Genomic DNA, 13,010 nt, shown 5'->3' on the forward strand with positions numbered 1-13,010 from the left:
CACGCTCCTGTTCAAAAATGCAAGCTCTGTGGCTGTGCTTGGCACAGGAGAGAGGCGCCCTCTCCAGGTCCTTTTGGGAATTCTCTGGAAATAGAAAGCAACGATCTGTATGGTGTAAGAGATGCTTTCTAGCCCCAGCTGTGTAGCAGAACTGCGTGCATGTGCTGGTCTCACCGGAGATGCTGGATGTTCTCATGTCAAAGTAACTGGGTCTTCTTTTGATCTAAGAGCATCTTCTGTGTTTATAAAAGAAACCTGGGGTAATCATTGCAGTTGTGCCTTCTTCAAGGCCCAAATCTGGTGAAGAGCCATCAATCTCCTGCTGAAACGTTCTTTTACAAGTTCAGATGGTTTTGATTTGCTTCTTTGAGACTTGGCTGGAGAAGCAATGTTACAGACTTGGGAACAATGCGAGTCAAGATTCGGCTTGGTCATACTTCTTTTAATATGATCACACTTCATTTCCCACTATTACAAAATGTTGGGAAATGTTTCAGTGTTAAAATAGATGAGAGAAAATTCCTAACAGCCTAATAAACAGTAGTATGAGGTTTCTGCCTGGAAGGAAGAACAAGTTAAATGAGACAAATACCTTTTTTTTCTATAGATGTTTTGCGACTGTGCATGCTGCAGACTCATGTCTTAGCAGTGCCACAGAAAAGGCTTCTTACAGCAGCACGTACCTGTTTTCTTTGAGCTGCATCTTTCAGCACTGGAGTGGCTTTACAGATGTGAAAGAGCAAACTGTCTTGTTCTGCTTCACGGGCACATTACCAGCTAAAATAAGACTCCAGAATGTCTCTTGCTGGCTGCAATCTACAAAGCAGAATGCTGCTTTTTTTTTTCTCCCACTCTCCCCAATTGCAGATTCTGCGTGTTGACTTGGAAACTGAGTCAATTTGATATAGAAATTTGATTGAATATGAATAGGAAAGCCCAAGACAGCACTGTTACTTTTTGTACCTGAGTGAAATAGTGCTAAGTGCTTCCAAATGTAATTTTGGACTCTTTGTGATGTCTTTTTATTTTTGAAGATAAGTGAAATGCTTCTGTGAAATCTAGAAATAATGAGTTTGTTTAAAGAGATAGTCTCTGTACCCACTCATACTCTATTTTTCTTTTGTTACTAGTGTTCAGGGGAATATTGTGTCTGAAAGCACTGAGCTTAATTTAGTTCTTGTGGTTTGAGAGGGACAGGATTGTTTGCTTCCCACAGTTTGGCTAGTGAAAAGAGACTAATCAGTTTAAGTTTGCCAGATCTTTGTTTCCTTCTCTGCTTTTTCATATGCATCAATATTTAGTTTGCAAAACATTCAGTAATACAGCTTTCAATTCTCTGTTTGTTTGACAGTCCTTTACTTTTACCAGACTCAGTAAGGACACTGAGCTGAAATTATACAATGTTCCTATTTGACTACACACATACATGATTTCAGTGGTGTTTTAGAAGCGCTGGAAGTTGCAGTTGTTTTTACTGAAAGTCTCAAAGAAACAGTGAAATCTAAGCTGTTTGTGAATAATTGATCTTGGTGTTGCTTGAGAAATAGCAAATATGTTGACGCTGAAAGACTTGCTGCTTGTGCTGTCTGTGGAAGTTCAGAGAATGAGGTACTTGGGGTCTTTGGGGTCTGAGGAAGAGAAGCCATTCCAAAACTAGAAGACATGTCTATTTTGCATCTGATCATTTCTTAAACTGAGAGACGTGCACTCGGAAGTTTAGAACCACCTTTGTTTGTTTCTTTCTGTAGTCCACCACGTATTAAAGATGAACCAGATGATGACGGGTTTTATGCTTCTCCTAAAGAGGACTCCAAACCCCTGAAGAGGCCTCGAGAAGATGATGAGTAAGTGGCCTGGGTACTGGTGACTTGAATGCTTGCCTTTAGCTCCAAAAGGAGAGCACCACGAGGGAGCAAGTAGGATGTAAGATATTCAGCCTGTACTGGGGGACTGAAGATCTGAGATAAAATTCCTTATGCTGTTAGAAGTTTTCTGAACAGAGTAAGGATATAATATTTGTGTTGTCCGTGGAAAAAATACCATCTTCTTCTGCTCCAGATAGTTCTGTGCAGAGCTGCAGTGTTTGTAAATAGGAAAAGAAACCAAATGGTGAGTAGAGAGAAGACACCGATGAAGACTGGAAAACTTAAGTCTGAGCAAGAGTGGTATTAATGCTAGCTAAGTGGCTGCAGTGGTTTCTGTTGGGTGAGCAAATGACTACACAAGAGGAAGAAAATGCAGTCAGCCTGTTCAGCATAGGGGAGAGGTTCACGTGCACTGCTTGGCATGGTTCCCTTTTAAAAGAAATGTCTAAATATGTTGTGGATTATGCTGAGGATTTTTCTCTAAGTCAAAAGAAAGCTCATGTGATGTTTGCCTGATATATAGCAGCCTGCCCAGTAGAATAAAAGCCCAGTTACATCATGCTGTGATCTGTCACCATCTATGCATGTACAGCTTTTCAGATAGTGCGACTTTATTAGTGGTCTAGACTTAAAGGCTTGGAAGAGTTTTCCCATAGTGGCATTCTGTTCCAGTGTGGTATTTCTCAGTGTCCAAGAGAGATGGGTGTGACATCTTTTCTTTTGTGTAATCATTTGCTGCCTCCTGTTAAGTTTTTGTGACCTCCCATCTCGTGCCTGCAATGGAATGATTAAGAATTTGCCAGCAGCCAGTTCTGCTGTTGTTCCAACTAGTGGGGGATGCAAAAAGTGAGCCTTGGAGGCAGGTCCCAGACTGATGATTACAAGCGGGACGCAGGGGCTGGGGGAACATGCCACTGAGCTTTTGCTCAGACTCATTCCATCCCATGTAATCACTGGGTGACTGCTAATAGTCTTAAATTGGTTCTTCATCAAGTAAAATTTTTGTTTCAGCAGTCTGAAACTTGTTCTGGTCAGGTATTGCAGTTATAGCCTATGGATTTAGATTTTTCTGTAGGCTAATCTGCTGGATAAGGATTATTCGGCCTTCTGAGAGCAGAGTGCAAAATGATATTATTCAGAGGTTAAGCGTGCCAGAAATACTATGAACTTGAACACATTAATTTTGCATTTTACACAAATCATGTATGACTTCATATTTTTTACTGGAAAATAGATGATTTTCATCAGCTAGTGTTTGTTCTTATAGCGCTGACTACAAACCCAAGAAAATCAAAACAGAAGACATAAAGAAAGCAAAGAAAAGGAAACAAGAGGAGGAAGAGGTAATGTAAAAGTTAAGTTTGTTCCTTGCAAGAAAAGTGAGCCTGACAGTTTGGTATTGAATTATATAGAGCAAGAGGAATCTAACTCAAAGGAAAAGAGACAAGGACCAGTCCTGGGACAAAGCTGTATGTGGCAGATCAAGGCTTGGCGTGCAGGTTAACTTGTCTGAGCTATAATGTATAAAGTCAGGGGAACTTTGTCTCCTACATTAAAAACAAGGAATGGAGAGGATGTCTCCAGAACATGACCTGCCAGTGTATTCCTGGCAGTTCACTCTTTCTGCTAAGTAGAATAGTCTGCAAAGAGTAGAAGAGCCTTACTGACAGCACCTGGTAACTGCACAGGTAATATAGGACAGTTCAGAAACAGAGGAGATGAAACTTAGATTAGCTGCTGGAAAGACATTTAAGGCTTTTAGATGAAACTGAGGATGTAAATTTGGAAAGGGAGGTGGTGTTGAGGTTAGCCATAATTGGAGGCTTAAGAACTTTGCTGCTGTGTCTAGCAAAGACACCTTTGTGAAGCGCATGTTGCAAGCAGCTCCTGGAAACTTGGTTAATACTCTAGTTTAATGAAGGTGTTTCTGTAGTGCATATATACCATACGTTCCCAGAAGCCACCTCATAGTGATGTAATTGTACTCTCTAGCATTTGCCCAGTGTAGATATAACTAATGCACAGTGAGGAGGGTGTTCTTATAATTGAGCAATCATGTTACTGTGGCCCAAACTTAATGCTTATCGGGTGAGGCAGAATAACTGGCTGTGTGTGCTCTTAATACGTTCCACTTCTAAGGTAAATAATTGGGTTTAACACTTTGAAGTGTGACTGTCAGCAGACTTTGACTTAAACGTGCGCTTTGATTATCCTGTTCTGTATTTAGGCCTTAATAATTCAGCTGTTTGTGGTCAAACTAATGCATGGCAAAAGACAGTTGTTTAGTTCTAAAGCACCTTTTCCTTGAGGATAAGAGGGATGGAATGCGGTAGCTTGTTCTAACATTTTACAGGACAGCAAAGCAAAGAAAGCTAAGAACAAAGATAAGAAAAGCCCTGAAGCAGACAAAAGAAAGAAGCCGAAAAAAGAAGAGGAGCAGAAATGGAAATGGTAACTATATATTGATGATGTAGGCTACCCTCGGCACCTGCACTGTCACTGTTACCTCCCATGCTGACTGAGTAAGCGCATCTGCCTTTTTCTTTCGTTGATTCATGAGGATTTGTTCAAAATAATTGGCTTACTTCTTGTAAACGCTGAATAAACTTCTCATTCCATATGTTCATCCTCTGAAATAGAAGTGAAAATCCCTTTTTTCCTATACCAAAGATGAGAAATTTTTCCCCTCTGCAGAATGTAGAGACTACCCATAAAAACTAGCTACTGGAATTCTTGTGCTTAGAACCTGGGCCTTACTGACGCCCTTGAAATCCATGTGAAAGCTTGTGAGCTTGAGGTACCAGCAGGAATATATAAAGGTGTGTGGTTGTATTAACTGGTCTGGTTGTGAGAGAGAGCTGTATTCTACTAGGTCTTCTGCACTACGTAAAGAGTGCAATGTGAGCAAGTGTCCACGCTCTTCTGGTTGGATGTCAGCTGTGCACCTCTCAGAGCTGCTCCTGCCTCGGGCACAAGAATGTAGGCTGGTCAAGGGAGTGCTCAAGCTCGGGCTGTTTGGAAAACAAGTTTGGAAAATAAAGTTTAAATGGAAAGCACTCTATTGCTTACGATCCTGAAGTAAAATCACTGAGTAACTAAAATTGCATTATCAAAGACACTTGAAATGTTTAGAGCCTTTTTAAAGTAGCTCTGAACTTCATGGTTCACGTGCAAGACAGGCCTATGTTGCATCGGTGCTCTTCTGTGTAAGAAACTTGCTGGCTGATTTTAACTATTTGCAGTGATGTAACCTGTTGTTAGTACTAGATTTGAGGAGATAATACCGATGTGTTTTGAAGTTTGGACCTTAATACTTCCCTCAATTTAATGCATATGTGGTTTTCAAAAGTGTGTGTGTTTTCTGCACTCTTGTATTCTCCTGTAATGTGTTTTTATGACCTTTTTGGGAAGATGTTTCCATCAGTGTTTTCTTTCCTCAGGTCACATGACTCTTTCTTAATTTTCTAGTAGATCTGTAGTGTCGGAGAATGTCTTGCAGTCTCAAATCCTTTCAGGCTCATTCTCTTATACTCTTATTGTCACTGTTATTGATTCACCTTAAAAAAAAAAACAACAAAAGCCTTCTGCAGCGTTTATAATCTTTGCATATTTCTTTGATTGCCACAGCTTCTTCAAATAGAACATCATCACTTGAGTATTTTTTCATACCTGAGTTCTCTCCTAGGAATCTGGTTTTCAGCCCTTCTCGATAGCTGTCCTGATTCTTCTTTCTCTTTTGAGTCATTCACTTTTCCTCGGTTCCTTTGGCAGCGTGTTTGTAATGTGCTTTGACATGAACGAACTGCAGGGACTTGAACAAATAGGAAGCCACAGAAAATCTCTTTAAGCATCGTGATCTTTGTCTTTCTGGCTTTGTCTCAGCTGTCCTTGCTGGTTCTGTCTAGCTTTACTATATTGTTACCACAGCTCCCTTTTACTGTAGTCTGCATCCTTCAACAGCGAGCCTTTACTGGCAAGCCATACGCTTCTCCCTTCATCTGCCTCAGCAGCACGATCCCAGGTAGCTGTGTTAAGCTCTGCAATTTGTGCTTGCTGTTGAAGGGAAAATTGCCTTTGAAAGCATGTTTTACAAAATCTGGCAGTAGGTAACTGCATCCTTCTGCTGATGGTTCCTGTCATCCATCTGCAGCTTTGTATAGCATGGCTTTGCTGGACAGGGTTTCATCTGCACTTCGATTGTGTCTCTTAAGGACATTTTATGTTCCATCTGAGTCAATTTTCTGAAAATCTGATCTCTTTTCTCTGCTGGTTCCTGAAGTGCTTTCTGCCCTGAGTATTTCCATCCTCGCTCACGTGGATGCTTGGTGCTAGACGTTCCCAAGACACTGGCATTGTGCATCACGTGTGGAGATCTTTTTCAGAGATCATTTTCACACCCTTGTCAGTGTGAAGAACATTATCTAGGATTATACCTTATAAGCATTCCTCTCACCTTGTGTTAGAGTAAATTAATTACTTTGAAATAACCTATCCCCAAGGTATACTTTTTGTAAGAATCTTTTCTGTTTGCATTCCGAGTGAAAAACCCTCCTCAACTCTGTCTTCCTGAGCCACCCTGGCAATCTGAGATTTTGGATGAGACCTAATTAAGGAACCTGGGTGACCAATTCACACAGTTTCTGCTGACATTAGGAAAGTGCCTTTCCTCACGACCACCATTCTCCCTGCTCCTGCTGAAACATTTCTGGAATGTTGCTATGGGACTGGAGCTGCTTCCAGCTGTTTGGTTGTGAGTTGCTGTTTTGTGGTGATGGAGTTGCTGGTTTTTTAATCTTTTGTCTTGATGTTTATGTACAAGGTTTAGGAAGGTGGAAGGAGGGTTTGGAATTATTTGTGGTCTTTTGGCAGCAAACTTTGTGGTAGCTGTGGCCTTAGAAACCACCATATGGATCTCACATTTCCTTGCAGCCCTCCCAGCAGACATAGTGTTCTTCAGCTATCTGTTTAAACAATTACCTTTCTAGTACTCATTGCACATGAATCCTTAATAAGAAAACAGGAATAGGTAGAAGAACAGAATGTTCTGGAATGACAAACCTATTCTGTGCAGTAGCAGTCACTGCACATGATTCCCTTGTTACTTCTTAGCAGAATAAAAATACTGTTGGATAGAATGTTTCTCTGCCTAGGAGGAGAGACTGATGGTTTGAATATGTTTTGCTGGAAAGAGCTTCTAGTTAGAAGAGCCTAGGTCTATCTCTGAAAAAATATTTAGATTTCCAATTTCTAATTAATTCTAAAAACATTAATCAGGACTGTAAATATCCAGGATCTGGACCAAATGTCAATATTGGTCTCTTATCTCCACGTAGTTTACTCAAAGCCTTCTTCCCAGCCAAGGACTGCAATGTGACATGCAGGTTGCGTACTGACAGGTGGGCTTGTGTGCTTTGCTGTTAAAGATGTCACCGTGCTTCTCGTAAGGAAAATTCAGGTCTGGTGCTTCAGTCAAACATGGCACCTTTCTAACTGTAGTAAAGTGCTATCCCGTACGATCGTTGTTCTTCCTAAACTATTGGCATACAGGCACCACTGGAGCATTTTTGAGTGTTTTCTAGCAGAAGCTCCTTTCTCTGAGCAATGCCCATCTTCTGTGCAGTGGCCGTGATATCTCTTTAGGAATGAAGTATTTATTTGTGCATCACATTCCCAGAGGTACGTGTGCATCTTTTCTGGGTGCACAGCAGCTGAGAAGGAAACTACTCCATGGGGCTGACACAAGAGGGAAGCTTAAACGTATTTTATTGTCGTGGCTGCTCAACAGAGTTGTCTGTGCAATTCAAAGACTGAATACTGTGGCAGATTAATGGTCTTCCAGTTGATGAATCACTAAGGTAAAATAGCCTGTCTCAGCAGGGAGTCCTGTGCCAGCAGTATGGAACAGTAATGTCCTGGTAATCACGAAAGAAGAGTAAGGGGAGGGAGAGTGGAATCAGTGGCTTGGGCAATGGGTACTGGGAGCTGGGGGAGGAAGCAGGCCTGGTGTGTGAGTCTGTAGATGAATTGCTGGCCCTGAGTTTGTTCAGCTGGAACCTGGGATTGGCGGCGCCTGCCTTGCTGTGTTGTGGTGCCCACTGCGTCATTTACAAAACATTTTTATAGAGGTGCTCTCAGGCAAGTTTCTTATCTTCTTTGCTACTCTGCTTTTCTTCAACAACACTTTTTCATACCCAAGGAATTGGAATGAATTTAAAATGACAAAGCAGGTTTTATTCTTCCTTGTCCAAGCAGGTTTGCTCTCATTTAGGTTGTAAATGAACATCTGTTTCTTTATCTCTGCCCTTAATGGGATACTTGCCCACATCTGAAAGCAGCTGCATAATATACCACAATTGTTTGGCTTTGCTGAGCAGGCATTCTGGACCTGATGTTAGATCACAGCTGACTCTAATTTGGCATGATCCTCACTGCTTTACAAGCCTGAATTCTTCATTTTCTAAAGTTCTAAGCTTTTTCATCTGTGTGCTTTTGTGAAAAGAGCAGCAAGTGGGAGGTGAGGACTGCCCATCAGATACCTGTGACCAAAGGTGTTCTGTTTGTGGATGTTCCTGTGCTTGTTTGTTGTTTTATTTTTGTTTTTTAAAAGTGAAAATATTTGTGCTTGGTCAGTGTCTGGGAAAGCAATCATTACTTTATGAATTTCTGTAGTATGCTCTTACACCCATGTAGTAATAAAGCAAAGAGTAGAATGTGAATTATATTGCTGCCTATTTTTCTTTTGAAGGTGGGAAGAAGAGCGCTACCCTGAAGGAATTAAATGGAAGTTCCTAGAGCATAAAGGTCCTGTGTTTGCTCCACCGTATGAACCACTGCCTGAAAATGTCAAGTTTTACTATGATGGTGAGTTAATCTGCGTTTCCAATTTGTTGGGAAGGGAAATAGACAGGGCATTCTTCTAGGTACTGAGGAGATGAGGAGGTGACTTTGTTACAGTAATTAGCTTAGAAGAAGTTCCTTGACAGCTCAGAAAAGGAAGGATTTGTAGAACTAAAGGAGCAGCCTGCTGAATTCTGCTGAGTTGACACGGAGATGAACTTGTGCTCACACTTACAGTAGTAAATCTCTCAGCTTTATTAACAGTGTGAGAGGGGCTTCTGCCCAGAGTAGCAGTGTGTGACCAGTACAGTACATAACTGTAGCTACTTCACTACTGGTCGTCTGTTTTCTTCAATGTCATTGATTGAAATTTCCATAATTTGTGATGAAATTCACGATCATTTGGTGACATTAACTGAATAAGTCTACTGAATTTTGATACAGATGATTAGAACTTGTGCAAATGCATGTGATCATCCTGGCCTCGAGGATAGACCCCTCCAGTGTATGTCATGGTCCCATTTACCAATTACTGAGAGTAGCAGAACTAACTGATGTGGGATTCTAGTATGCTGGGCTCACTGGCTGTTAGTCTCATGTGGAAGGGATTATACGATGTGATGCCTGCTGGAGACTGGACTTGATGACCCGTGTGTTTCCTTTTAGTCCTGTGATCACGTTAAATGAAGGATCAAATTAGCCCAGGATTGAATTAAGTGGGAGGCATTTGGAAAGGTAGAAATGTAATCTTTGGTGAAGGGGACATCTGTGCATGGAACTCTTCCAGAAGCAGTGCGGTATTTTCATGACACATTTTTAAATACAGAGAAATAGGCGGCATTCATTTACAGCAACAACATAGTGAAATAAACAGATTTCATCCTAGAAAGGTTATCTCTAAGCAAGTAGCACAGTGATCAAGGATGTCTATTTTCCTACAGCTGTCCATCTAAGGGTTTGATAAGAACTTGTTTCCATGTCGGAAATATTTTTTCTCCTTTATTGAAGAACGTGTGATCTCTCCTGCTGTCTAGAGAAGGAGAAGGGCAAATTATGCTGTAGTTATCCCTTTGGCACAGGCAGCAGTAAGCTTCTATCCTGCCACGTATTTCACAAAAGCTCTAGGAAATGCTGGGATTTTTGCAATCTCTCGTCTTTGTCATAGTAAGAATTGATCAATAGGCACAAAAATTAGAGGCAGGGTTGGATTCTTGCCAACAAAGCGATCACAAAAGTCTTCCTTGAGAAGCTAGGGGGAAAAATAAGAATCAGATGTCTGATTTACACAGCGGCTGCTGAGAGCTGCTCCCTATGCTTACAAGGCATTGTCTAATTTCAAGATTACCCTAGGATGATTTGTAGCGTCCAATAACCACGCTACGGCTGGCCAGCCAGCTGCCAGGCTGCCAGATCTCACTGGAGGAATCCATTCCTTGCCCAGTGATTGCACTGCAGTGAGACTGCCCATCTTCACCTAACTGATGTCTGCTGGAGCTATTGGTAGTGCTTACAATACCAGATTTGGTGAAGGAGCTTGAAATGCTAAAAGCCATCTTGTAGGACTTGGCTATATGCTGGAGTGACTGGGTTAACAAGCTTGTCCTTAGGTTTGGAGGGGAAAAATCAGGGATAGTAGAAGGGATGCAGCAGTGACAGTAGTGAATAAAACGTATTGAGAACAGGTCTCTTTTTGATGCAGTCTTATATCACAAAGGTGCCTTAAACTTGCACTGTTCTTTCTGCAGATGGGGCAAGGTAAGAATGTGGATGATGGCAGGGCTGTTTATCACAGCAGTGTGGTATCTTCTCCTCGTGTCCCTGGGTTGCTCTCTGGTTTTCAGTTTTTTAAGTTCAGTAACTAACGCTCAGGTCTCTGACATACATCTTTTTTGTTTTTAAATATACATCACTATCGGTGAGAGCCTTTTCAAGCTTTTATAAAAAGCGGAAATTCAGTAGAATGAAATCTATTTTAAAGTGGAAAGATAAGGATGACTGAGCCTGTACTACTCTTCAGCAATTTGGGAACAACTTCAGTCATTTAAACCCCATAATGTGTTATTTACTGGATAGTTTCTTTCAAGCTAGACTTGCAGCCTGGAAAAAAACGGCTTCCCTTGCTGTCTCTCCCTTCCCCCATTTCCTGTTGTAGGCAAACAAATGCAGTATTTTAGGTTGCAGCTTACAAATTGGCAGAGTTTCTGTTGGTTTCATTTAATTGTGGGATATTCTTAGATCATTGGGAGGACCTTTTGCAAAGTCCTGTTTTACAAGGCTTTATAGAAAACTCCTGTGCTTTATTTTTGGAGACGTAACTTTTTTTAAAAAAAAAAAAACATCAAAAGCGTGGTATTTTTTTTCCCAATAACTCAGAATCAACAGTGGTGCTTCTTGTATTGACTTTTGTGCAGTACGAACCATTACAAAATCCACAGGTGCTGACTGTCTGCCAGCCCGCTGGGACTTCAAATATTCCTTGCAGCTTGCTGGAGATGTGAGTTGCATGCAAAATCCTTCACGGGGATCATGGCACCTCAGGAGAACAATCTGGACCGAAAAGATTCGATAGGAACGTTAGATCCACAGCTTCGATACTGCAGCAGCCTCTCTTCCCTTGTGCCTTAGTCTTTTTCCTTGCAGCAATTTCAGTTTGCACTGCAGTCTTGCAGATAAGCTGAAATGTGACCTTTTTGCTCGCTGCAAACTCAGTCTGTCTGAAAAATGACTGTATGTTGAGCCTGATTTGGGGAGACAGGAACATGTTCCCACGGTAAAGGACTCGGACTGTTAGCTGAATCCTGACACGTTTCCCTTCAATGAAGAGGAATTAAATATTTGGCATCACTTTTCAGCCTATTCATGGTGTGTATATATATATAGGAAGAGCTCTTCCTGGCTAGAAATAGCTGAAGGCTAGAAGGGGTGTTCCAGAGCATGCCTGTCTATGGGTTGAAGAGGAATACAGAGACTGTATTTCCCATATGTCCAAGTGCCAGAATATGAATGTTAATAAAATTCTTTACCTCTTTCACTTCAAACAGCAGTATCTTCTCAGGAGTGTGCGCACCAGCAGGCTGCCTCAGCAGAGGGTTTCCTGCAGGAGGCCTTTTCTCCTTCCTGCCCTGCATCTCTGACTTGTTTCACATCAGACTCTCTTGCTTTCTTTTTTTTTTTTTTTTGGCATTTAAATTCCAGAGGAAACCATGTGCTTTAAAAATATTTCTTTGTAGGTAAAGTCATGAAGCTGAGCACCAAAGCAGAAGAAGTTGCCACGTTCTTTGCAAAAATGCTTGACCATGAATACACTACGAAGGAGATCTTCAGGAAAAACTTTTTTAAGGACTGGAGAAAGGTATGCCCGTAATCCTGGGCTGTGGTGACTGCAGGTGTGGCTGGTGTCCCCTCAGTGCTGGGCAATGGAAAGGGGCCGATGTTCCAGGCACAGGAGAGTTAGCTGTTGGCAACTGAAAGCGTAGTTTCCAGTTTATCCCGTGGTTTCACCAGGAAGTGAATTTATATTTAATTTTACACCTTTCTAAACTGACAAAGTCAGACTTCTCCAAACCAAATTTGCAAGCTGCAGCTTGAAGGGTATAGCTGATCTGACTGTTAGATCCCTTAGAGAGTATTCTTTATAGTGGAGGGAAGCCCCTTCCAAAGACCTAGAAGCCAGAACTTCCTCGGTGAACTTGTCAGCTGAAAGGCAAGCCTACAGATCACCTGGCAGAGTTCTCCTAGACAAGTTACTGGATTTTGCTCTCTCTGCAGTCCCAGCCACAGTTCAATTGAGAGCACTTTGCAAGGTGGTGCAGCATCACCCGGCGCTCACACAGATCAGACCACTGGAGGGCCAGCGTTGCATGCACTCTGTTTCTTTTTCTTTTGTCTTTGTTTGACCTTAGCTGGAGTCAGCATGTGCAAGAATTTGAGGATTCCTGGGGGATTATTGTGAGAACCTATCTAAAGTCCCTGTTGAAACTGTCTTGGGTAGGATAAGCTCTATTATCCACGTATGAAAACATGAAGCACTGCTTTTTTTCTGCTAGGAAATGACCTCTGAAGAGAAGAGCACTATCACCAGCCTCAGCAAGTGTGACTTCACCCACATGAGCCAGTATTTCAAAGCTCAGACGGAAGCAAGGAAACAGATGTCCAAGGAGGAGAAACAGGTACCACAGGGGATTCCAGAATTGTTGATGCTTAGCTGACTTGTCAGCATCTTTGTGTAATTGTTTCTCTGCTCACCTTGCCAATGTTTACTAGCTTTCAAAATATTAACTTTCAGATTAATGGTAGGAATATTTTCTC

General features: G+C 41.6%; 1 protein-coding gene across 1 annotated transcript in view; it reads left to right on the forward strand.

Moving 5' to 3' along the window:
* TOP1 (topoisomerase (DNA) I) overlaps positions 1–13,010 on the forward strand; it is a 64,267-nt gene that overhangs the window by 40,234 nt on the left and 11,023 nt on the right. The window contains exons 6-11 of the mRNA XM_021416325.1: positions 1,749–1,844; positions 3,133–3,208; positions 4,219–4,316; positions 8,611–8,726; positions 11,933–12,054; positions 12,749–12,871. Of these exons, the coding sequence (XP_021272000.1) occupies positions 1,749–1,844; positions 3,133–3,208; positions 4,219–4,316; positions 8,611–8,726; positions 11,933–12,054; positions 12,749–12,871 (631 nt within the window). The remainder of the gene's footprint in view (positions 1–1,748; positions 1,845–3,132; positions 3,209–4,218; positions 4,317–8,610; positions 8,727–11,932; positions 12,055–12,748; positions 12,872–13,010) is intronic.

Source organism: Numida meleagris, chromosome 19 (genome assembly GCF_002078875.1).
Source record: "Numida meleagris isolate 19003 breed g44 Domestic line chromosome 19, NumMel1.0, whole genome shotgun sequence".
In the NCBI taxonomy this organism is placed as follows: Eukaryota; Metazoa; Chordata; class Aves; order Galliformes; family Numididae; genus Numida; species Numida meleagris.